Raw genomic sequence first — 26044 nt, 5'->3', positions numbered from 1 at the left:
TGTTAAATAAATCTAGCTTACTATATGCTTGAAAGGTCAAATCATCGTATTCAAAGCGATTTTTAAAGCATGGAGCCTAATCTAGATAATGGTAGGAGACTTTTTGGTATATATGCATTAATCACTCACTGCAATAAAAGCATCATGATCCAATCCTTTCATAAGAAGTGTACCACCTAAAATCTACTCTAAATTGAAAGAAACGTTTAAAATTTTACAAACTATCGCAAGTCAAGTACCTTAACTTAATATTTATTTTTAACCCCTTTGCATTATGAAACTTAGACCTTAGGTCATTAATATATTTGCCTAATTTTCATTAATGAATTTACTTTATTTATTATAGTCGTTCAAACTATACAGTAGCAGTGATTCAGTAGTAAATTACATTTGGTTCCATATAGTTGGGCCTGAGCCCAACCCAAGCCCAAGCATGACACGTGAGCCATGAAGCCCTCCACGTGCTCAGATGTCAAATTTCATATTGCCGCGCTGAGCTCATCCGAACCAGGTTCGAATCTTGTCATCTTCGCAACACCTGAGGCTCGGGAACTCCTAGCCTCAGGCTCCGCCCCCCTGTTTTGTCTTCATTCACCCTCTCTCTCGATCATCGCCAGCAACTATACCAATTATAATCAACGACTCTCCATTATTCGCGAATTTCCGCATTTAATTTTTCTCTACCTGTCAACCCACCCCTCTCTCTCTCTCCCCTCAAATTTGAATGGTTAGAGCATCAATTTTGTGGCGAATTCGCTTTGTAGGTAGCTGAAATCGATCGACTCACGGAAGTATGCATCTCCTGCTCTTCTCTAACGGTTTTTATTTTTTATTTTTGAAATTATTTCGGCTCATGTGAAAGTAGTGAATACAAATGCAATTTGAATGTTCAAAGCGAGAAATGTGTGGTTGCTATCTATTCTCTTGAGGTTGAGTGTTTTCAACTGTTTCAAACTTTCGTTTCAATTTTTGAATTGCACTGTGAGAAAATAATTGCAGCATATATTAGTATATTTTTTAATTATCTGAATATTAAATGCTGCACGCAATCTGTTCACATGCAGATGGCGATGTATGTAGACGAGGCTCGCTTTCATTAATTGCTAAGGGAGAGTTGATTGATTAAGTGAACAATTCCTTCTTTTATTTTCTTCAAGGCCCTACGCTTTTCAATCTGCGGCGTCGTTTAAGGAGGAGGCCAGATCGTGATGTCAGAGGCACCGTTGATGGTGCGGGAAGTGGATCCGCTGCTCAAGGATCTGAGCGAGAAGAAGCAGAGTTTCCGGCGAAACGTGGTGTCGCTCGCGGCGGAGCTCAAGGAGGTGCGCAGCCGCCTGGCTTCTCAGGAGCAGTCCGTTGTCAGAGAAACCCTAACTAGACAGGCATGCCTCACGAATCTGACTTATTTGACTGCATCAATTTCAATTTTATTCGAAAAAGTTAGATTTGAAATAGTTATTGTTTACCTTTTTGTTCTTATTAATTTTGCAATCTGAGGTGGCTCCCACTTTTTTCCTTTGGGAGAAAGATTAGATCTCCTGAATAATTAAACTTGTTCACTTTTGATTTTGATTTCAATTTTATAGGAAGCAGAAACTAAACTGAAGAAAATGGAAAAGGAGATTTGTCAGTTGGAGAAGAGTTTAGAGGAGAAGAATGCGCAGCTACAGGCCTCAAATACTGCTGCTGAAATGGTATACCGAGTTTTTTTTTTTTTTTCTTTTTCTTTTTTTGCAGTTTTGCATGCTGAATTCTGTTAATTTTAGGATTCAACTTTTTGAATTTTTGGTCTGGCAAATTTGATGCGATCTGATAACTTGAGTATTGAATTAGTGATTTGTTTTTTGTTTTATATTAGACGCATCTTCTCTGCCAAACACATAAGGTGCTTCTTGGCTTTCTCAGTTTGTCTTTTCTTGTTTGTTTATGTATGGTGAGATCGATTATACTCAAACATTATGTCAAACTATAAATTGTCTTCTTTAGTATAGTATTCTGATTTGAATGTTTCTAGTGACTTGTCCCCCTATGATTAGCATGTAGTTGGCATGAATATGGAATCTTGAAACTGCTGCTTTATGATTGTGGCTTTCAATGCTCTTTTTTTAAATTGTGCTTAATGACTTTTCTTCTCGATTCAGATGTTCGGATATGTTTTTGGAATATATTTATTCTATTTAATTCTTATTATTCATCTTTTTGGAGGTCATTAATATTCGTTAATACACTAAAAATTCTTATTAAAAAATTGAAGTGGCAAAAATTGTTGGATGGTTTTAGCTATCTTTCTTGGGAAGTTTTCTTGTCTGTTTAGAAGCATTTTTCATTTCTGCATTTACAGATTTAAGGCTTAATGGAATTTCACATTTCTTCTTGATCATTTTTTTTTGTTTTTTTTATATAAATATTTGATGTTTTGCTTATTGATCTTCTATACATGAGAATTATAACGGGATCTTCTGAGGAAACTCCAGTTCCATGAAACAAAATTTTATAGTATTAGTAAATAAAATTCCTATGAGAATGAAATGTGATTGCTTTATTGGATATGAGAATTGTAATAATTCTGTATTCTTGTCCTAGTAAGCTCCTGATCTGTCTCATGGTTTTATGCAACGACATTCTTACAAGAATGCATTACCTATGTTTCTTCATTGGTCGATTTGATATTATGATGACATATTGTTATTTCAGGGAAACTGATCCTCACTTTCTCAGTACTATATTGTCATCTATAAACGTACATAGTTGTTTTGAAGCGTTGTCGTGCTTATTTAATGCAGTATGTCAAAGAAATGGATGATCTGAGACTACAGTTATCGTTAACCAGGGCAACTGCTGATGCAAGTGCACTATCTGCACAATCTGCACAGATGCAGTGTTCGGCTCTGGTAAAAGAATTAGAAGAGAAAAACTGCTCTTTACTAGAGCAGAAGACTAGTGTAGATAAACTGAGAGAGCAATTAGATCTTTTACAGAAGGATCTTCTAGCCAGAGAAGTTTCTCAAATGCAATTAAAAGATGAAGTATCAAAAATTGAGCATGAGATCACGCAAGCATTAACCAAGGCGGGAGCAGATAAAGATTGTGAGCTCTGGAAAATTTTGGATGAGACGTCTCCAAAAAATTACAAGAATATCAATAAGCTTTTAACAATCAAAGATCAAGAAATAGCAAAGTTGAAAGATGAAATCAGGTTTATGTCTGCTCACTGGAAGCTGAAGACTAAAGAGCTCGAATCTCAGGTATCATTGAGTATTTAAACTTATGCACCCTCATCTGCTTGCAAAACACCTATTTTTGGGAAGTGGGAACTAATAAGTCCTAGTTTGTTTGTTTACACAGCTAGAAAAGCATCGTAGAGCAGATCTGGAATTGAAAAAGAAAGTCCTAAAGTTGGAGTTCTGTCTTCAAGAAGCACGAGCTCAAACGCGCAAGCTCCAAAGGGTGAGTTTGAACATTTAGTTTTGACGTTAACAACCTGTAGTGTTGCCTATTTGTAAGTCAAAATGATGGTTACACCACCGCCACCACTCTTTCTTAGACGGTGATCACCTCAAAATTGACATATCTATATTCTGCAGATGGGAGAGCGAAGGGATAAAACTCTAAATGAACTAAGAGATCAGTTGGCAGCCAAGGAACACGCTATGTCTCCTGGTGCGAGCAGCAACAAGCACAACTTCTGGGAAAACTCAGGTTTCAAGATTGCTGTTTCCATGTCGATGTTGGTCTTAGTTATGTTCTCAAAGAGGTAAGTGTTGTAGATTATTTATGTGCTGCTTTTGTATATGAGGATTAGGTAAGATTATTTTAGATTAGAATCATAGATGAGTAGCTTAGTGGGGAAGACCTTATTTCATTTGTAAAAAATTATGTACTATTTGTAGTAGGGCCTCCATCAATTTTTCATTGCGCTGTCGAGGCCCCTCTCTATTATGAATAGATGCCCTTGTTATACGTCCACAATTTAAATGGAATTATTGTAGTATGTATATCAAGTGAATATATACATCTTTGCCAAAGTTTGGTGTCATTATAAAAAATAAAGAATAAAAGTCCATTACTGGTTATAAATATTTGTGCGTTTTGCGATTCGGTCTAAAACATATACTGTAGTTTGATATTTTTGTGTTCTTACTTATCGATTGTGTCTGGTTTTTGACCCATTTTGACAGCCAATTCACTTTTGACAAAATCGTAAAAGGAACCGAATTGATTGTAATTTATATCGCTCGGTCCAAAAAAAATAGGGCATATTTATCATTTTTGGTTGTCTACGAAAAAATAGGGCACATTCAAAAAAGGTAATTTTTCAACTTCTTTTTACTTTTTTCTCTTTTCACTTACTAATAATATGGACATCACATTCCACTAAGAATCTGTGTATCGGCCATGTATAGATTTGTTGGCCGATGATTCCCCTAGTACTGTTCCGGAGACTTAGTACGCCGGCATCGAGACTTTCTCTTTTGAGGATCTGGGGCTATCGCCGTCCAGGTGAGACTCCGATGAGGCGGAGCCCGCTGCAAGGGGGCGGGAGCAAAGGCAAGGGCAAGGCCGAGGAGACGGGGGGTAGGGGCAAGGGCAAAGTCCGAGCTCTTCGCCGCACACGGGCAGGGCGAGAGGAGGAGGAGGACGATGCGGGCCAGGTGTGGGAAAATGCCGCGCTTGCGAAGGCATGGATCGGTGTTGTAGAGGATCACTATGTCGGGCGAACCGGAGTATGTTGGCCGAATGTGGCATCGCATTAGTGCCGCTACCGCAGCGTCAGGCCGCCTAGAGGCGAAGCCTCGCATACCCGAGGCAATGCCGGAAACGGTGGCCCGGTTGAGGCCCTAGCCTCAGTCGTTTTGCCGCCCTCTACCCGAAACAACATAACCTGTGCCACTAACAAAGTGTCCTATTTTTCGTGGTCGGAGGTAGTATTTATTACTCCCTCCGTCCCACATAATTTTACCCACTTTGACCCGGTACAGGTTTTAAGAAATCTAATTAAAAGTGAGTTGAAAAAGTTGGTGGGATGTGGGTCCTACTTTTAAAGTATTAGTTTTATAATAAAATGTGAGTAGGAATGAAGTTAGTGGAATATGTGATCCACTACCAAAAATAGTAAAAGTGAAGTGTGTAAAATTATGGGATGACCCAAAATGGAATACTGGATAAAATTATGTGGAATGGAGGGAGTAGTAGGGTTAACAGTCAATTTTTTTAAGATTTCATCAAAATTGGGCATAAAACAGACATGTTTAGAATTATACTTACTGAAATTTAGTTAAAAATAAATTATACTGACCATGCAGGCCTTGGTTGAATGAGAAGAGTGTTAATTCATTTTCAGAAAGGTAGATTGGGGCATTAATTATGCTGACCATGCAGGCCTTGGTTGAAAATGTGTGCGTCCGACATCCCAAATTGGAACATAGTACTAGTAGTCTAGTACCATCTCACATGCATGTTCCAAAATCGTGTCTTAATGATTTTAAAAAGGAAAATTGAAGGCTAAATTTCAATTATACTTTATTACCATGCGATTTGTGTTTAGCCCTGAATTTGAGAAACCAAATTCCCAGCTTCGACGACCTTAAAGAGAAATTATTTGGTTGCATTATTACGTACTAGTACTATTTGACAACAATCAATATTTGTAGAATTTTGAAATATGTTGTGGTTATATAGTCATCAAGTAATCCATCCGCCTTCAATATTTTCTCTCGTGTCCATCAAAACTCACATTGAATTTCGAATCAAGTCTTGAAAGACAAGGTTTTATTTGAGGTATAAAGTTAGATGAAGCAGTCAAAGTTGAAGAGAGATCCTAAATGTCTAATCACAAAACTAGGTTTCTTAAGCCAAAGTTTGGAGATGGTAATGTAATTATACTAGTCCCTCCGTCTCTGAAAATTTGTCACCTATTTTCTTTTTTGACCGTCCCTAAAAATTTGTCACTTTCATTTTTATCATTTTTGATAATGGACCTCACATCCCACTAACCCATTCTCACTCATATTTTATTTTAAAACTAATATATAAAAATAGGACATACATGTCACTAACTTTTTCAACTCACTTTCTATTACATTTCTTAAAATCTGTGCCGAATCAAATGGTGACGAATTTAGACGGAGAAAGTACAATGCAAGAACAGAGGATTCACGATTCATCATAACAGAGGAAGGTGATAACAAGTACTAGTAATAATTATTTGTACACAAAACTAATAGAGTTTAGTTCTATCATTAATGGAAACCAAATCCTAATCTCTCAATGTTGCATATGCATAAATATGATATATAGATCAGTTCAAAATCTGGACTACGGTTTCTGCAAACCCCCAAAACTGTAGAGCAAGCAATCTGCAACGGCCTTCTTCTACATCCCCAACACTACAATGGCTGCAACCGCAACAATGCACCCCACAAACGGCTCAATCCCGCTCGATCCTGAAACAGCAGTTGTCATGTTGGCAACCGGAGATCCATCTCCGATTCCGAACCCCGCCGTCGCGCCTCCCATACCAGGATTGCTCGAATTCAATATGCTCGGAGGTATGCCTAATCTGCTCACCATCAAAACACAATCAACCAAAATCAAATTAGATTTGTAATTAACAGAAACCCTAAGTTGCTTCATCTCAATTTTACCCCGTCGGTGTCGGCGATGCTCCGGTTGATGATGGCGGTGTAGTCGTAGTCGGCGTCGGATTGGGATTCACCGTCACCGGAGACGCAATTGTCGGCGGAGTTAAGCTAATCGGTGGCGCTGTCGTCGTCGGCGGAGATACAGTTGCCGGGGGAGTGCTCACCGGCGTCGCCGTCGTGGCTGATGCTGCGTAAACGCATGAACCGGAGCCTGCGCGTTTGTTTACGGTGATTTGTCAGTTCCGGTTCTGGCTAGATCGCGATTAATTAGAAATTGGAATGTGCTTACTTGGATTTGAAGTGGTGAGGGAGGCGGCGCCGCCGAAATCGCAGCTGGTAGGGAGGGGATTCCGCTGGTAGTAGCTGTTGAAGGCGTAGGAGGCGTGATTTTGGAGCGTGTTAGGGTTGTAGCAGCTCGCGCCTTGCTGGATGGTGGAGCAATCCGCTCCGCCGATCCCGCAGGCGTAATCCAGCGCCGCCTGAATGCTCTTTTCCGGCGCTCCGCTTTTCGCCACGCACCATCTCTGCGCACCGGTGGCGGTCGCCGGAGGGGCCACGGCCGGGGTATTTGTCACCGGCGCCGCAGGAGGGTTGATGGCGGTGGGCGGAGCTCCGGTGATTACCGGCGGTGCGACGACGGGGTTCACCACCGGCGCCGCAGGAGGTGTGGTTGGCGTGACGGTGACCGGCGCGGAGGAGGGGACGGTGACGATGGCCGGCGTGGTGGTGGGGAAGGTGGCGTCGTGCTCAGTAGTGTGTTTGCGGCTCCAACGGATAGTTTGCATTTGCCCTGAATTCGCATTTTCTCGCTTATCATTCATCACTATTTTGTATATTTCGATTATTAGAGTATATATGAAAGCATACCTGAGGCAGAGGAGTGGAGAATGAGAGTGGAGAGGAGAAGTGAGAAGAGAAGCTTGGGAGCAATATCCATGGTGGTGGAAACTGAAAATTGGAAGTGTAGAAGCAATTATCATCAAATTTTTAGGTCTTATAATGTAGGGTTATTTCAATATGACCGAAAATTAAGGCATTTGGGTGGAGAGAGAAAGATAGAGATATAAAGAGAGGGGGAAAAGGGGGAGATAAAGGTTGGATAAAGTAAAAGGAGGGCAGGAATAGGTCACTATAGATGGGATAGATAAAAGAAAAGAGGTTTTCTTTGTCTGGAAGATTGAAATTTGAATTTTAATAGACCATCTCACCTGTCTGAAAAGGGAAAAAAAGAGACATTGATGATTATGATATCATAGAAAAAAAGAAGCACAAAATTGGTAGTGGTGTGATATGAAGGGAAAGATGCATATGCATGCACTGTGCGTGTGCGTGTGTGTGTGTGAGGCATGTGGGAGAGTGGAAGACCTCTTCTTTAATGTAGGGAGTATAAAAGATAAAGTTGAAGTAGTACATAAGTAGACTGTCAATTTTAGTTGCTTTTCATTAGAATATCATCTAATTTTTAGTACTCGTTTTATTTGTGCATGGGTCGATTTTCCTTTCCTCACAATTCGGCGCTGGGAATTTTGTATATGATCTTGAATAAGTTATATGTGAAAAATCAATATATTTACTTTTGTCAATCATTGTGTTGGTTTACTACTTTAGTAAATAAGGAGTACAATACTACTCCCTCCGTCCCCTATAATTTTACTCACTTTGACTTGGCACGGATTTTAAGAAATATTGTTTGACTTTGATTTAAATGAAGATATGTAGTGAAAAGGGGTGTCTCATTTTGATTTTTTTTAACTTTTTGTTGAAATATTGATTTTGTGGCTGTTGGAGTATAATTAAATTTTTTTCTTCCATTTTTTATTCTAGCTAATGTTTTAATCATCCCTACCACGCACAAATCTGCTGCCCAAAATTAGAAACATATTCTGCCGAAATGATGCAGTATATTTTCATAAAACATCAAATTTGAATAAATAGGCTGCTGCATATTTTCATAAAACTTCCATCACATTACAAATTGCAGTTTTTTGGAGGGAAATCCCAAATCCCATTAAACTTAAAACAAATTCTAGGAGGGAGTACAACATCTTTACACACAAATTAGGAGGTAAACTCCAACTACCATCATCTATAAAAGGACTACCTACACAACTAAAGAGAGTTTTTAAACATTTGCCCTCAGAAAATTTTCATCACTGGGCTATGGAGCCTGCTGCCGGAGACATCGCCGGAGATATTGCCGGAAACAGAGCCAGAAACAGAGAGTCACACGTCATACCAGTGACCACCAAAAATTTGATAGCTCAAAGTCTGCTACAGTCGAGCCATTTAGGTAATGTGCCATATGGAGGTTTTCAGAAGGCAGCAAAGGAGTTTGGAGTGACCCGGAAGACAGTCTATACGATCTGGTTAGAGGCCAAAAAACAGATCCAGAGTGGACTACCTGTCAACATAAGAGACCGTGTTAAAGGCTTCAAGCACAAAGATGAAATTTAGCTTGATACTAACAAGGTAAGATCTCTTTCAATCCTTGAAAGAGGTACCATCCGTAAGTTGGCTGTGAAGCTTGAGTTAAGCAAGACTACCGTAGGCAGGATGGTGAAAGATGGTAGGCTCAGGCCACACACAAATGCAGTTAAGCCACTACTTACTGCCGCAAACAAATTAGCAAGAATGAAATGGGGTCTCACTCATGTTCAACCTAGTGGTGTTCAATGGTATGCTCAAATATCACACAATGCACAATGTAGTGCACATTGATGAGAAGTGGTTTTTCATGACTAAGACTACGGATAGATACTACCTGCTGCCAGATGAAGAAGAGCCATATAGATCATGTAAGTCAAAGCGATTCATCACGAAGGTCATGTTTATGTGTGCTGTGTGTAGACCATATATTGCAGAAAATGGAGAAGTCATATTTGATGGAAAAATGGGCATTTTTCCATTCACTACTAAAGAGCCAGCAAAGAGAGGTTCCAAGAACAGACCAAGAGGCACCTTAGAGACAAAGCCCATTCAATCAGTGAACAAGGAAGTCATGAGAGAATGCCTCGTTCAAAAGGTACACTGTTTTTGTTTCCATTTTTCTGCATCCCACTAAAACACATCACATATATATGTGCAGATCATACCAGCAATCAAGGCTAAATGGCCAGAGAATATAAGCAAGGAGATATTCATTCAACAAGACAATGCCAGGCCACACATAAACCACAATGATGCAGAATTTCAAGCAGTAGCAAACACAGAGGGTTTCAAATTCCATATCATTTGCCAACCACCTAATTCCCCTGATTGTAATGTGTTGGATTTAGGTTTTTTCAGAGCCATCCAGTCTATACAATATGAAAAAGTGGCTAATGGAGTGGATGATTTGCTGAGGAATGTGCAAAGCTCTTTTGATGAACTTAGTGCACAAACACTCAATAATGTTTTCCTAACTCTTCAAGGTTGTCTTACTGAGATATTGAAGGTGGAAGGGGGAAATGGCTACAAAACTCCACACATGAAAAAAGAAAGGTTATCAAGGCTGGGGATACTTCCAATCACTTTGGAGGTTGAGGAAGAGATTGTCAAGGCTGCTGTGGCATACCTTCAACAACCTGATAATGATGTCAGCACATCATATGACATCTCAGGTATCAGTAGAGCTGTAGGCTTCTAAGTTCAGTAAGCATTTTTTGTCAGTTGGGTGTGTAAGCCTCAGGATTAGGTGTGGTTTATGCTACCAACTGTTTTTTGTCATCTTTTGTAAGGCCTCCAGACCTACAAGTGTAGGGGTGGCTTCTAAAGTCCTAATCCCTCAGAAAATTGTCATCATAGGGCAGCCTCCAAACCATACATGTATATGGGGTGGCTTATAAGGCTGCTTAACTAACAACACAGCCTCCTAACCATTGTATAGGGGTGGCTTATGTAATGACTTTGTATGGTTTTGTAAAGAGCATTTTCCCTCAGATAGCATGGTTATATTAACTCAAAAATAAGCCTCCTAACCTAACAAGAGGGGTGGCTTACTAACACATAGCAAAGCATCACATGGAACATATCAAGCAACTCATCATAGGGAGCAGATCAAGTCACACATAAGCCTCCAAACCTAACAAGAGGGGTGGCTTAGTAACACATAGCAAAGCATAACAGATCAGTACTAGCAACTCATCATAGGGAGCAAATTAAGTCACACATAAGCCTCCTAACCTAACAAGAGGGGTGGCTTACTAACACATAGCAAAGCATCACATGGAACAGATCAATAACATTTCTGAATTAGCATCAGCTCAATATCAGAAGCACAAATCAATAGCAGCAACACAAATAGCATCATCTCAATTAGCAACACATGAGCAACAACAATCATAGGGGCAAATGCAAAAAGCCTCCAACCCAACAATCATCCACACCAACACCCACAACCTCTCACCCAACCTACAACCACAGCCTCCAACTCAAGCAAAAAATCACAGCCTCCAACCCATGAAACAACCGCAGCCTCCACGTCCAACAAACAAGCATAGTCTCCAACCCAGCCTCCAACCCAACAAAGAAGCATAGCCTCAAACCCAATCGGAAAACACCAAAATTGAGAGACAACATACTTAGATAAGATCTAAAAACTTGGGCAGAAGAATAGCAAGCATCTGCCTCTCAACGTCAGAGTACACACGGTGGGGGGTGGCTTGAGCTGGATCGATGGGGGAGGCTGGTGGAAAGCCGGAGGGGGTGGCTGGTGGTGGTGGACCGTAGTAGGGGCATCCACAACCACAGTCAACATACTCGGGAATAGCAAGCATCTGCCTCTCAATGCCAGAATACACACGGTGGGGGGTGGCTTGAGCTGGATCGATGGGGGAGGCTGGTGGAAAGCCGGAGGGGGTGGCTGGTGGTGGTGGACCGTAGTAGGGGCAACCACAACCACAGTCAACATACTCGGGAATAGCAAGCATCTGCCTCTCAATGCTAGAATACACACGGTGGGGGGTGGCTTGAGCTGGATCGATGGAGGAGGCTGGTGGAAAGTCGGAGGGGGTGGCTAGTGGTGGTGGACCGTAATAGGGGCAACCACAACCACAGTCAACATACTCGGGAATGGATGCATCAAATTGGGTTTCGGGAACAACAGTGTCGGTTAGGGTTCCGACGACGACAGATTCTCCGATGGCGGAGTCAGATGGCCAAAGATGTTCCGGCGTATCTGGAACGACGAGATCTTCCAGATCTAACAATAAAGAACAAGGAGATGAGTCGGCCGAGTAAGCCATTGCATATGGATCTCTCAAGATCTAGGGTTTTCGACGAAATTGGGGGTGGGGGTGAAATGGTAGAGTCGGTGGGTGGGAGTGAATGTGAATAGGTGGGTGGGAGTGAATGTGGAAAGGTGAGAGTGAAATCGGACAGACCGATTAATTGTGGGTGTTGGGGTGGGTGTGAGGAGTGTTTTTTTTTTTTTTTGCCATTTATGGTTAATTTGAAATGTGTAAAATTATGTGGGACGGACTAAAATGGAATACTGGGTAAAATTATGGGGGACGGAGGGAGTATTTATTTGTGCATGGAGTACTACAATTTTAATTTTCAATAAAAATTGTTGGGAAGTGGTGAGAAAGATAGTGAAGATTTTTGTATCCGAATATAGTGTTGTTGACTGCCAAAAAAGGAGACAAGTCGAAATAATTAGATTTCTTTTCAAATAAACCGTGATTTAAATTTAAAATAATTGTAATTTTCAATTTTAAAAATATTTCTAATAATATGATATATTGTACATAGGGTTCATGAGAAAATAAAATACAATACACGATGAGATAATTACTTATACTCCCCAATTGGCGTTTCTTTTTATCTATCGCTTCATCAACATTTTTTTTTCTCTCATATATTGTGGAGTGGAGTATCTTTTTATCCAGACTGTCTTTCATCTATTCTTTTTCATATGCCCTACCAGCTGGCCCCTAAAATCGCAGTCGTCATCTGCAATTTCTATTGTCTCGATCCTAGCTAAATCCTAATTGGAAAAAAATAGTGAAATTAAATAATGATTTTTTTTTTGTTTTAAAACAAAAGTTTAAGTGACCTCAATTTTCTTGGGTAACAATTAGTACTCCGTATAAATTAGTACTCTCTTAGGCCATCCACGGTGGGACGAACGATGCGACGGACGATGCATCGTCCGCCACTGTGGCATCGCGGACGATGGGTTAACCATCGTCCGCGCCCAATCGATCGTCTGCGGACGCGTTTTTATTTTTTTATTTAATTTTCAAAACCTATATATACCTCTCACTTTTCACTTCATTTTTCAGTCCTTTCACTCTCAAATTCACACTACATTTTCTACAGTTCAAACAAAATGAATCCCGAAGATTACCAAAGTCCGAATAGTCCGATGTTCGGTGGTGCACGATGGCCGGATACAGAACCCGACGAATACCGGCCATTCGACACCAACGCCCAGTACGATCCCGAGTTCAGCACGGACTCGTACGGGCTGTCAGACATGGAGCCTTCTCCGAACCGCACAACCAGATGGTTACTGCGTATTGGGAGCGCATCGCCGAAAAATACAACGAGGCCAAGCCACCGACCGCCTACAAGCGCCATAGGGAGCAGCTCCGCAAGCAATGGGATCAAATAAAGAAGCAGGTCAATCTGTTCGCGGGGGAGTACGACAAGTGCGAGAGGGAGCAGGCCAGCGGCGAGAGTCTGTCGGATGTGCGCGACATAGCGGTGAGATCGTACACGTCATTGTTCGGCGAGTTCAAGCACTACCAGTCCTGGGCGATCTTGAAGGAGAAGCAGAAGTTTGTTGGTGGTGTGCTTCCCCAATCGACGGCGGCGAAGAAGAGGGCATCGAAGTGCATCTTCACTGATTATACAAGCAGCGAAAGCGGCGCATCTCCAATGGACCTCAACAATCCGGTGTTCGAGGATGAGAGTTCCGGCACACCGATGTCCCGGCGTCCCCCTGGCTTGATGGCTGCCAAGGGCAGGGCAAGGCAACCACATCCGCCGCGGCGCCGCCTAACCAGGCCCCAAGCCCGACCCCGAGCGCGACCCCGACCGAGACTTCGGCTGCGTCACATGCCTACACGGATTCGGTGGCCTCATCCGACTACAGGACGTTGTTGGACGCACACAATGCCCTGATACAGGCGACCAACCCGGCTCAAATCGAAAGCATCCAGCGGATGATCGATGGCCTCAGCCGCAGGTTGGGACTACTCTAGACAAGCCGGGGTTTTTTTATATGTTGTGCACTTTTTTTTTAATTTCTTAGTTTGTAACTTTTTTTTTTTAATTTCTTAGTTTGTAACTTTTTTTTTTATTTCTTATTTTGTAACTTTTTTTAATTAAGTAAATGTAGGATTTGCCTTAATTGTGTTGTTTTTATTTATTTATTTTGCTTGATATATTTGCATAAATTATATAAATATAAAGTAGAAGTAAAATGCTTAGGGCGGGGTTTAGGGCGGTCTATAGTCTGCCCCATTGCAGGTGGAAGTGGCGGATGATAAAATACTGACGTGGCGGTGCATTGGGCGTTGCTTAGTCCGTCCAACTGTAGATGCCTTCTCACAATAAGTCTCTATGAATTATGGTCGTGATTATGTATAAATAAAATACAACTATAATGACATAATTTGGTGGACAATATGATCGAGTGTAAGATGGTAGATGGTACAAATGAAGCTAACTCAACTATATGGTAAACATGCCCTGCCTCACCCAAAAAAAAAGGTTAAACCTCAAAGTTGCAATTAAACATAACGATTATGATCTATAACTACAATAATTGAGTAAATTAGGGATGCTACAATTTTAAAATTGGGACTGCAAGTTGATGGTTGGTGATAGTATGAAAAATTTATGTCGTCAATTCTTTGGTAACGTATTTTTGGGCTATACGAATTAAGGATGAAATTATATTTACTACGAATTCATTTGGGGTACAAAGTAATATTTCTGTATATATCTTTACTCAATTTTTACTATGCATGTAATTACCTTAACTGGTCCGAACTCATAACCATTTTAGATCGTTCAATTTTAGTGAAAGAATATATTTAAATTTTGGTGATACTTCAACATGAAAATGCTAAAGCCTTTTCTCTGTTCATGGGCGTGAATTCTCATGATAATGTGATTGTTTATTCAATTGTTATCAAAAAACTGTTTTTTTTATTAAGTTAAGAGGATTCAACATCAATTACATTAGATAGATCATGCTCGAAATATTTTCTCAGTCAGAAAAAAAGAACATAGTTTGCTCCAAATATATAAAAAATTATAGACGTTCCCAACTTAAGGATATGTTATTAGGGATGTCAATCTAGCCCGAAATCCATGGGCCGACCCGAATTATCCGATAAAATTATAGGGTTAGGGCCGGAAAATCGCAACTCATATTCAAAAGCGGGCTACACGGGCTACACGGGCTTGGGTCAGCGGGTTATGCGGGCTGGCCCAGGTGGGTTGCGGGTTAGCCCACGGGTTGAGCATTTAATGTAAAAATATTATTTTAGATTATATACTTATATGAAATATATTATTTTTGGATTATATTCTTATATTTATATTTGGTAATATAAATATTAAATACTCCCTCCGTCCCAGATAATTTGGGACACTTTGACCCGACACGGGTTTTAAGAAATCTAATGGAAAGTTAGTTGAAAAAGTTTTAGTAGAATGTAGGTCTTACTTTTAAAGTATTAGCTTTATAATAAAATATGAGTATGAATGAGTTAGTGGAATATGGGGTCCACTACCAAAAATGGTAAAAGTGAAATGAGAAAAATTATGTGGGACGGTCCGAAATGGAATACTGGGTCGAATTATCGGACGGAGGGAGTACAACATTGATATGAAGAATATATGGTAATTATGTCTTCTCTTTCAAATTCAAAGTTAAGGTTATATAAAAATGCATGATTTCCATTTAATTGTAGTAAGATTCATGTGTGCTATTAATTAAACGATATGTTTATCTATTTCGTTTCAATTTTCAATTGCTATTATTTTCTTTCTCTTGATCACTTTGATAATACTTTACTATTTGCGACAATCTGCTTTTTTAATAATTTAGAATATTGGATTGGTTAAAAAGTACTCCCTCCGTCCCGCTTAAGATGACACGTTTTCCTTTTTAGTTTGTCCCAACTAAGATGACACATTTTCTTTTTTGGTAACTTTCTCTCTCCAATTAATACACTCAACCACTTTTTCTCACTCTCATTAAAATATCCATCTTTCTTTGTCTCTCTACTTTAATAATTACATCCACTTTTTCTCTCTACAATTAAACACTTTAACCAATAACTCCTAAAATCTCGTGTCGGCTGAGCAATGTGTCATCTTAGCCAGTACGGAGGGAGTAACATATAAGATTACTATTGACCCGAATAGCCCGTGGGTTAGCTCGAAACCCGAAGATTTAGGGTTAGAGCCGAAAATTTATAACCCGAAAAATTCACAGCCCGAACAACCCACACCCAAATAGCCCGACAACCCGAGTGGATTGGCCCGAACCCGAGCGGATTAGCTCAATTGACATCCCTAGATATTTATATGGGAACGTACTAATATACTAACTAATTTTAAAATGCTAATGTGCATCCAATCTCGTCCTGCCACGTGGTACGAAAAATGAAATATTATAAAACTAAAATATATACATTTGTAGAAGCTGTGGATAGATTTCGGCATATTGCATTTTAATTATAGGCAGATTGCATTTTTTATTGTTGAGTTTTGCATTTTATATATAGATTGTTTAATTTACATTTAATATATTAGACATATTGCATTTATATATAGTTTATTTTGCATTGTAAACAATTTATGTTAAAATGCAAAATTCAACTATATAAAATGCAATTTGCGGAAATGCATATAAAGCTTCACAAATGTATATTGCATTTTAGTGTTTGCAATATTGCATTTTTCATGCCACGTTACAACACGAGAATTAGCACTCTAATTAAGGATCCACCTAGTGCTCCCCTAATGAATATAATTTTTAAATATAGTGTAATTCAGAAAGATTTGACATTGCATGAAGTAGCTTTAAATTCTTAGAGCAATTACTCTATTCATTAAAATATCTACAAATCAACACAGTTAAAAGTCACTAATCCGCTAATATAATAGATATCCTCGGTAATTATAAAAAAAGAAAGATATCACATTAGAGGAGTATATCTTTTATTGCAATACCCAATGATTGCAAATAATGATATTTCACAACCACTAGGTCCACTGCACACTTTCGCACTCATCAAATATTCAAACGTAATTGTAAAATTTGAATTTGAAATTTTATTTTTATGTTTTTGGACGATGGGATCCAATATCAAACTAGCATATTCGATCTAGTATTTCAGACATTTTTTTGGTCATAAATTATCCGCTTCATGGGCGTGCAACAAATTATATTTTGTGTATATGCTATAGATTTTAGAATAAGAGTCCAACTATAGTTTGCAGTTTGCACCTAGCTAGGATTTGTCTTTGCCGAATAAGCGGCTACTTTTTCCGTTATTCTTGCCTAATTTTCAGGAGCAAATCTCCCTTTAACATATGCTAATCATTTTCCTTCATACTCAATCTATATCTTCATCATAGTGTTAATCGTTTTCATGCGAACTTTTATAAACAAATATTTCAACTCAAAAAATCATGTGAATTTACTTCTCCACAACTCGAACATTGCACATGATTCATATCAATTCAGCAAAGCAAATATACACGTAACTATGCAATATTTTCTTATTTAGGCTAGTTCTAAATAACAAAATTTTGAACAACTAAACACTGTTAATAACGTAGACCTCATAATCAATTAACACCATTTCTATTATATTTTCACTTTTTCTCTCTTATTTAATTGCATGATAAAACTCATGTTCTTTCAAATTGTTCTAGTTTTATGTGATGGAGAGAGTATAAAACTACAATGTTAGTCTAGTTTTGCTTGAGCCAAAGACAAAAGCAAAAGAAAGATAAACATCATCTAATAGTTATGTAAATTAGCTGCACTATATGCTTAGTCCACCTAAACTTAATCCACAAGTAATCAAATTTGATTAGGTGGACTAAGTAATCCAAAAGAAAGATAACTTACTGGCTGCTCTATCTTTTTTTCTTCCTTCTTTTCGGCGCACCAAAAATCAAATGAGATAACTTATTAGTATGATTTGTGGCCATATTTGGTAGGGGTGATAACTCATCTAGGGATATTTTTATTCATGGATTTCCATCCCTAGATGAGTTATCACACATATCAAACATGCTGTCAAAAGTGAGAAAACTAGAGTTTTAGTATGAAAATTGCATATTATATGAAGTAAAAAACAAAAGACTTCCCAAATCTGTATATGACAAATTTATATTCTTTTATGAGGAATACACAACATATTGATAAAAAAAATGATAAAAAATAATCTAATAACCAAGTAAAAATTGATAAAAACAATTCAAAACAAAACTCTATTTTTACGTGAGCTGGATTTTAACCCATCCACATAAGCTTTTGTGTTCATCACTTTATATAAAAAGATTAATTTTTTTTGCGTGCATGCGTGTTCAAGATATAAAGATCCCCTCCATGTGGTCATCAACTCCCTCCCAATCCAAAAGCATTGAATCTGACTCACCCCAGCATCATCCTAAAGCAGCATACAAATTCTTGCAAATACAATCCTTTTTTGTAACATCTACTAATTTTATACTACTAACAATAACAATTTCCTGCTAAACATCAGAATCAAAGATTTCCTGCTATTACCTAAACCACTATATTGTTGGTGGCTATACACTAAAATTGCATAAATCATCAAAATACCTGCAGTTATACTAACATGCTTCAGCTGCTGCTTGGTGATTCTTTGATAAATAAGTCGCTGAAGAAAGGATCCTGCACGCACTGCTTAGCTGAATCATAAGTATTCAAGCGTTTCTTCAGAGACCGTAGTTCTCTCTCATCTTTGGATGTTCTCTCCTGAGAAATTAAAATATGTGAGTCACACCTTAACATAGTTTAAATAAGTGAGTCTACTGACTGAATGAACTATATTAGTTGCCGATTAAAGACTTACAAAGGATTTCTTCAATAGCAAGATGTCAACCAAGTACTGCAGCCATAACACATTGGTCTTCGGGAAACTGTAGATCGTTACCAAAGAACAAATTAAACTTTGGGCAAAAGATTCTCAAATGAAAAACTGTAGTTTTTCATGCTTGAATAGTAAAATCAGGTCTTCTCACAGTTGCCGAATTGAACTCATGAAACTTTTTTAAAAAGTTAAATATGTACTAACAAATTTGAGGATCTCATGACCTAAAGGGTTAAGGGTTGAAGTCGTAACAACACCTTTCACGTCGATCTACCAAATTGCAACCATGAGTAATAATTGTGGGTAAACTATAAAGAAAGGAATCTGTGACATTTTTACCTTCCTTCCCAACATTCATCCGTCACATCCCTCATCTTCCTATAAGTATCTGCCTGCATTTATTATTATGAATCATTTTATCATTAACTCGGGCCCAAAAAGCTAATAAGTGTGACTTGGTTTCTTACTTGTTTATCCCCTTTTTGTACCCTGGAAAATCACTGGGTCTGATGATAGGTCGAGAAAGAGTATATCTTCACCTGTGGATGCATCATACTTTAGCTGTATTATCTTTGCAAAATGGGTGCCATAGTGTTGAAATAAGTAGATAATCTTTTACCTGTATTCATCCTTGAGAGGGTGAAATCAATAATGGATATGACCAATCCAGAAGTTTTTATTAGCAGCTTTTTCCTTCAAGAATGAATTCAGAGCAGCAGGCTCTTACTGAGTTAACAGAATGTTACCCTGTTCAAAATATACACCTTTTAAAAAAATATCAAGCAACAGGACATAATATGTTGCAAATATTGAAAATATAACAACTTAACCAGTGCAAATCCCTGTGTTCAAATTCATAAGCAGCCTCTGCCACAGCCAGAGCCAAAGTGACCTGCAATATATAGTTAAAGCCATGGTAATGCTTAGAAACTAACATTTCACCCAAAAAGACATATGAACTCCTACCTGAACTAATAAACTTGGGGTTCCTCAAAATTAAAAAGCACAAAGCTTTCAAGATCCCGACCACCATGTTGTTGAACAAAAACTACATAGCACTGTAAACAAAATCCTCAGCTGACATAGAGGAAACAAAATAAAGGCAAACAACACCCTGAACTTTCAAGTATTAATGAAATATTATTATGAACGGATAAAGCTTATCCAAAATGTCATTGAAGGCATACCTGATCAGAAGAAAATTCTTAGGGTTATCATTTTCTGAATGATTCTTCACATCCCAGTCTTCCCATGCTCTTATTAGATTACAATCGTAACATCCTTGGCAAACCCTCAAACTAATGACAACATGAAATGATAAATACGGTTTAATTCTTCTTAACAGTTGTTGATCGAGCCATAAACTAACTGCTAGTGCTTTTTTTAAGATGGGAAGTAACATCCTGTACAGTTAACATTTTCTATGCAAATTGTAATACAAGAAAGATATGCAGAATTTAACTGAAGTCAAAAGGCAGATATACTGATTATAAAAAAAAGTTTCCCATTAAGTCAAATGAATTAATACATAAGAAACTGAAGCCATTACATTTCAAGAAAATTATAAATTACATACCAAACACTCTGTAAATTGCATTCAGCATAGAGGCAATGGAACAACAAATATCCAAAACGAAAATATCCTTTCTTTACTACTTCAGACCAGGGGAACCTCATGATACATGTTTGTCAAGTTTTCAGCCTTTATGCCAAATTAATGAGTATCCGTTCAATGTTCATATATATCAATATTTATTTCAGGGTTAATATTCGAATATGATTCAAGTTCTAAAGATATAGTAGCAAGTTTCCTAAACCAAAAGGTAGTTATTCATCATAGATCAAGTAAATACAACATTTTAAGAATAAAGCTAACAGCATGGCCTATAAACAGTAATGCTATTTATGGAAAAAGAAAATTCCCAGCAAACAAGCATTTGCTTTTAAAAGAGAAAATTAATATATGCCGCTAACAAGAAAAGGAAAGCTTACTCGATAGTCTGTATGAAGGAGGTGCAAGCATTAGATACATCACCCTCGAGTCCTCTAAGGTGATTGAGGGTGCATGAAAGAACAACCTCCTCCAACAGTTCTTCTGCTTTCTGAAGCATGCCAATGTAGTAGGATCAAAAACTTGACTTATAAGACATATAGATCTTAGACCAAAATGTTACAATCCTACGATACAATTGCTGTGGGGGTATTATATTACATGTCGCAACACTAGCAAATTTCTCAGCAACAGAGAGTCAGATTAGCAGGAACCTAAAAGCAGCTAGAAGTAGAGACAAGAATTGTCATAGAACAAGTAAAGTAACTTTGATTCTAGGAGCTTGTAGAACATTAGAAAAATGGCCAATAGTTGTAAATCCCAGACAAATTGACCTATAAAATGTAACTTCATATAATTTCCAGTTTACCTAAAAGTAATGAATAATTATACCTTCTGAACTTCACCATTGACAAGCGAATCTCCACCAAATGGGACAATTTTACAAACTGTATTGCCAACCTTAAAAGCTTCTCCATATGTTCCCTCCCCAACCTTGGAGATATTCTCTCTTTCACTAAATCCAAACATTTTATTTCCATGAGTAAGAAACTAAGATACAGATAAAAGTTGTAGCAAGCATGAAGTCACTATTCATAATGATAATTTGCTGCATCATTTGCAAATGCAAAGTAATTATGCACTTATGTCAAGCTTTAAAACTTAGAGTAGGAATCACTCTAAGACCAAGGGAAAATGACTGAGTGATCTACAAGATAACCCCCAGCTTGATTTCACAACAGTTTTCTCCCAAGTCAACCATAAGGTAGATTTAGACCAAGCCTAAAAAACAGGATTTTCATCTTAAGATTTCTCTTTGGCTTCCAACTCCTCCAGCATATTGACAATAAAATTTCATAGCTAAATGTACTTTGGATAAACACAAGAGTTTACAGCTGGACATTAATCAACCTAACAGTCCTGTAGACATAAGCAAAATCAATGTTACAAAATGAAGTATTTATGCCCTTTTCAAAGGTCTCAGAATCCATATCTATTCAGTGATCTCTGATCAGGATATTACTATTAAATTGGTACAAAAGGCAGGCCACTTTAGAAAATGATAGCATAAGATTAGCAGATGCACACAAACCTAGAGGCTTGAGAGTTCATCATCAAAATTTACTGTAATTTGGAAGCAGTAAATCATAAGGATGCTAAATATATTGAAATTAATACAAACTGAGATAGGAAAGTATATTCAGCAGAACAGGAAGGGAACAAACCAGTAACTAGTCAACATCTCCGTCAATGTTGAAGGGATTGACTGACCACAAGCAGTCAATAGAGGCGGAAAATGAATCCCAGGCATGACTATCAAGTGAAGAAGGCCTTGAAGTCAAAGAGAGTTTGCTAACAGCAACTCCAATATCTTCACATGTGTCCTCAAGCATGCTGGATGAAGGCTTCTCATTCAAGCTTGATCTAAGCTTTTGCTGAGTAGAATCTTTGGTAAACCGAACTCCTAGATATTCCTCTCCTGGAGTCTTTATGGTTGAAGATGAAACATCAGATTCCAATATCTTTGAAAGCGAACCAGAAAATGCATATGTTTGGCTTAATTTCTTGGAGATCAGCCATTTCCGCAATACTGAGGATAGATGGGAGATGACAACTTCCTGAACTTGGGTGCCCATGGTCCAGGTACTAGGTCTCTTTGGTGAGGGCTTTCTTCTAGCAATTCAAAATCATCGACCTCTTGAAAATAAGCTCGCTCTTTGTCATAATTGGGAAGCTCTATGCATTTCCCCTGTCAAAACAAGAGAGGAGGTTGAGAAGGAATCAATAAACAATACAGGTTTTCTTCACACTGATCGCTGTTAGTAACTTAGTTTCATTGCACTCTAGCAGTTGACTGTCCCAATATACAAGTACATGATACTAGATAAGAACCAACTGATGCCGATAATATCATTAAAAAGTATTAACTCAAGGACAAAATTCCTCAACGGAGTAAGAGAAACTGGCAGCCGGACATACTCTAGGGAGTGGTGGTTTAGCATTTCTCCTAGGTTTTCCTTGTTTTGGTTGATCACACATGCATTGGCAGCAATGCTTGTCCTTCCTCTGTCAAAGGAAACCAACATTTGCCAACTGTTAGCATAGTAAACTTTTTTTTAACAAATACATAAGATGACTAGACTTTTAAGAGCAAGCACTAATATTGATCTTAAAAGTAAATAATAGTGTGACAAACAAAGATGGTCTCATAAGCCAATAAACCAATATTATAGTGGCACAGTACTCAAGATTGAAGCTAGCAACAAAAGATGGTCTCAAAAGCCAATATTATAGTGGCAAAATACATCAATAACTGATAAAAGGGTCTTTAGCTTTCCCTCTTCTCCAATCTTGCTTTCATGTGAAATATATTGTTACACTTATTACTGACATTTATTTTTATCCATTTCATCATTTACTTTTTTGCACTGCATGCTTTGACCTACAGTTCATCACCCTTATCTTTATAATGAAGTGACCAACTGTAATCTTAGTGATACTCTTCAAAAACTGACACTTAAGCCTTGCAATAAATAAAAAATCTGCTGTTTCTATTGTTCTCTCCTTGTCTAGTAGTTGCCACTTGAAAACCCCATCATCATGGAAAAAAAGAGTTAGTCAACTCACATGTTCAATTCCCGTGTTTTACATAAAAGCATTTGGCCTTGCCTGATCACAAGGTACTATTAAGTGAAAGTGAAATATATACATTTACTTGTTCACTAAATAATCTAGTTTCTATCTTAACTGTGTTATTAGATTTTAGTGCATATTACTTGTTTCAATTGCCATACCAAGGAAGATGTGCGCTTAGTCAGTTCAATCTGTTTATTAGTAGTAGCTATTCATTTTATAATTACTCTATCTTCCAGAAATTAGGTACTGAGGAAGATGGATATGCATATTTTGGGATTCATGAGGCACAGATGCGTTCCGCCACCCTGCATTTCTTCCTAAATTATCTCATACTATAAATTCAAATGCTACTAATGTTTAACTTTGTCCAAACAATGAACAAACTTGCTGACAAACAGTATCTTCTGGAATGGGTCTAATCTATTTAGGAACAGTGTGCTTACCAGTTCTAGCTACTTAGTGCCCACAACATAAGAGCACAGAGATGAACAGGAAGGCAAAGAAAGAAAAGTCGGATAAAATTGAGCTCATTACCGCATAAGCCCCAAAATATAGAACCAACCTAGTGGAAAGAGACCGATTCCAACTCACGCGCTTCACCGGCAAAATACTCTTACGAGTCCCATCCCTGCTGCTTGAATTCGATTGCCTCCTGCCAACAAAATAATCGAAAGAATTAACCCCATAGATAGTCAATTTTTGTATATAGCGTACAGAAACAAACCTCGGTAAAACATCCTGAGGGATAGAATGAGGTTTTCGTCTCCGATAGACGATTGCAGGCTCCGAATCTTCAATTGGTCGCTTATGCTCCTCTTCTTCTGATACGACTTCTGCCCAGAGATCAACTAGCAAGGAAATACGGCGATCAAATTAAAATCAGTGTGAGAAACCTATCTCAGCTCTGTATGTGAATGCAGGTAAGCTCACCTGTTCGTGACGCCATAGTGATGTTTGAATTTGGGGGAACGGAACGGCTACGCCTGCATTGGCTAAATCAGTAGGCATTTGATCGTTGGGCGGGAAATGTCTTCTCTCCAGTTATTTCGCCTCCAGTTTTATCCGGTTAGAAGTGTATGATATAGAGATATAGTCAGTCCAAATGTTTGATGATCTAATAACGCTCTTTGAGTTTTGAAAATTTTGAAATTCCCACACCTGAAAAACTGTGATTTTAGCCACTTATAAAATGGAGTAATTAAATTTAGGGGAATAAATGTCCTACATCCTAAATTCATCTATCCAAATATACAGCGTCCCAAGCTAGTTGAATCATATTCCTTTCGATAAGAACTTTATTTCATCTCTTAAGTTACTCTTTATTCATCTCTCCTAGAGCATGTTCACTATACAAGAATTGGGCAATTCTTGGCTCAGTTGGGGAAATTATGGCCGTTCACCTTCCACTAATTAATTGTTGAGGGCCTTAGAAAATACAAAGCGGTGCTCATATCGACGTCCGTCCGTCCGTGCCAGCGATAAGTCTGTCGCTGCCATGCCGGATCCGTCCGTGCCAGGATAAATTCCCATACGTGGCATTGTTCTGATTGGCCAACGAAAATAGCAAATAATATATTCAATTGTTTGATTACTCCATTAAAGTTGTGAAGCATATTAATTTTATTTTTCAATTAAAGTTCCAATATAAAATAAAAGTACTATGGGCTTCGTATGTTCTTTCACTATTTTTTAGGATTTTAATGTATGTAATTTTTATTTTTTAAGATTTTAATTATATAATTTTTATTTTTAATGTATTTTTATAATGTAGAAATGTTTTAGTAATTGAAATATTTAAATTGAATAATAAAATGGTGGGGCCATTGAAACTGTCGTCCCATGTGAAAGAGTATGGATATTAAGGTGTTATGCTTTTCTTAGCTAAGGAGCGAAGAGGTACTCCCTCCGTCCGCGATTAGGAGTTTTGGTCACTTTTGCGCACCTATTTTATAAAAATGATAAAAAATAGTTAAAGTGGAGAAATAGTAAAGTAAAAATGAGAATAATGTTGAGAAGACTCTTGTCAACATTATTCTCTCTATTACATTACCATTTCTCCACTTTAACTATTTTTTATAATTTTTATAAAACGGGTGCGCAAAATTGACTGGGACTCCTAATCGCGGACGGAGGGAGTATCTATTAGGTCAAAGTCTTTATTTTGGGTAATATGTGGCTAATTATGGCTCAATTCTTGGAAAATTTAATTCTTCCAAATGAAAGTAATGCACATGCTTTTATAGTTAACATTTAATTTCTTACATTTCTTACTAAACTCTATTTCATTTTTAACTTTTAACAAATCAATTTCCTAAATCCTGTGCCCAAATTATAATGCTTCAACCTCTTTGGGACGAAAGTAGTATTACTTTATAAGCTACGGTGCCAAGGAAATATAGAGCCTTTAATGTTTGACATAATACGAAAATTCGTATGAAAGCAATGGGTTTAGGTTAAGTCTTACTAGATTCATGCTCTTATTGGATTGACTAGTAGCTATATTCACTGCACCATTTTTATTTTTGCTTCAGCACAAGTAGTTAGAGGCCAATTGCAATACTTAGCACTGGAGCAGCCATTGCAACCAAATACACAACTTAAGGTATGGTGGCATCGCCAAAAACCTTTTTTGAGCACAAAGA

General features: G+C 38.0%; 3 protein-coding genes and 1 pseudogene across 4 annotated transcripts; 2 read left to right on the top strand and 2 right to left on the bottom strand.

Moving 5' to 3' along the window:
• The first annotated feature begins 632 nt into the window (after positions 1-632).
• On the top strand, positions 633-3969 carry LOC125217558 (nuclear envelope-associated protein 2-like). 2 transcript variants are annotated; one of them, XM_048119073.1, is made up of 6 exons: positions 633-791; positions 1065-1382; positions 1587-1694; positions 2784-3245; positions 3346-3447; positions 3585-3969. In XM_048119073.1, the coding sequence occupies exons 2-6, from the start codon at positions 1209-1211 to the stop codon at positions 3756-3758; spliced, it is 1020 nt and encodes a 339-aa protein (XP_047975030.1). In that variant the 5' UTR covers positions 633-791; positions 1065-1208; the 3' UTR covers positions 3759-3969. The 2 variants fall into 2 exon arrangements, with proteins under 2 accessions (XP_047975030.1, XP_047975032.1); XM_048119075.1 differs by having other exon boundaries at positions 637-791; positions 1158-1382.
• A 2163-nt stretch (positions 3970-6132) lies between these two features.
• LOC125218121 (PLASMODESMATA CALLOSE-BINDING PROTEIN 4-like) lies at positions 6133-7758 on the bottom strand. Its single transcript, XM_048119722.1, has 4 exons — positions 7509-7758; positions 6931-7431; positions 6645-6852; positions 6133-6559 (listed from the first exon to the last, which is right to left on the bottom strand). The coding sequence occupies exons 1-4, from the start codon at positions 7576-7578 to the stop codon at positions 6373-6375; spliced, it is 966 nt and encodes a 321-aa protein (XP_047975679.1). The 5' UTR covers positions 7579-7758; the 3' UTR covers positions 6133-6372.
• A 1578-nt stretch (positions 7759-9336) lies between these two features.
• LOC125220475 lies at positions 9337-10266 on the top strand. Its single transcript, XM_048122646.1, has 2 exons — positions 9337-9663; positions 9727-10266. Exons 1-2 carry the CDS (start codon positions 9337-9339, stop codon positions 10264-10266), a joined length of 867 nt encoding a protein of 288 aa, XP_047978603.1.
• Positions 10267-18075: 7809 nt separating this feature from the next.
• On the bottom strand, positions 18076-24449 carry LOC125224091 (annotated as a pseudogene).
• Between the last annotated feature and the right edge of the window lie 1595 nt (positions 24450-26044).

The sequence above is a fragment of the Salvia hispanica genome, chromosome 4 (assembly GCF_023119035.1).
Source record: "Salvia hispanica cultivar TCC Black 2014 chromosome 4, UniMelb_Shisp_WGS_1.0, whole genome shotgun sequence".
NCBI classification, from domain to species: domain Eukaryota; kingdom Viridiplantae; phylum Streptophyta; class Magnoliopsida; order Lamiales; family Lamiaceae; genus Salvia; species Salvia hispanica.
The sequence above is the reverse complement of the archived record's forward strand: the minus strand, read 5'-3'. Positions and strand labels throughout refer to the sequence as shown.

What these genes read in the sequence shown, in the direction of transcription:
- LOC125218121 (XM_048119722.1), bottom strand. Translation starts at nt 7,578, where the DNA reads ATGGATATTGCTCCCAAGCTTCTCTTCTCACTTCTCCTCTCCACTCTC. An exon ending in CCTCACCACTTCAAATCCAA is followed by an intron (nt 6,853 to 6,930) that starts GTAAGCACATTC and finishes ACAAACGCGCAG; the next exon opens with GCTCCGGTTCATGCGTTTAC. An exon ending in GCATCGCCGACACCGACGGG is followed by an intron (nt 6,560 to 6,644) that starts GTAAAATTGAGA and finishes GATGGTGAGCAG; the next exon opens with ATTAGGCATACCTCCGAGCA.
- LOC125217558 (XM_048119073.1), top strand. Translation starts at nt 1,209, where the DNA reads ATGTCAGAGGCACCGTTGATGGTGCGGGAAGTGGATCCGCTGCTCAAG. An exon ending in CTAAAGAGCTCGAATCTCAG is followed by an intron (nt 3,246 to 3,345) that starts GTATCATTGAGT and finishes TTGTTTACACAG; the next exon opens with CTAGAAAAGCATCGTAGAGC. An exon ending in AAACGCGCAAGCTCCAAAGG is followed by an intron (nt 3,448 to 3,584) that starts GTGAGTTTGAAC and finishes TATATTCTGCAG; the next exon opens with ATGGGAGAGCGAAGGGATAA.
- LOC125220475 (XM_048122646.1), top strand. Translation starts at nt 9,337, where the DNA reads ATGCACAATGTAGTGCACATTGATGAGAAGTGGTTTTTCATGACTAAG. An exon ending in GAGAATGCCTCGTTCAAAAG is followed by an intron (nt 9,664 to 9,726) that starts GTACACTGTTTT and finishes ATATATGTGCAG; the next exon opens with ATCATACCAGCAATCAAGGC.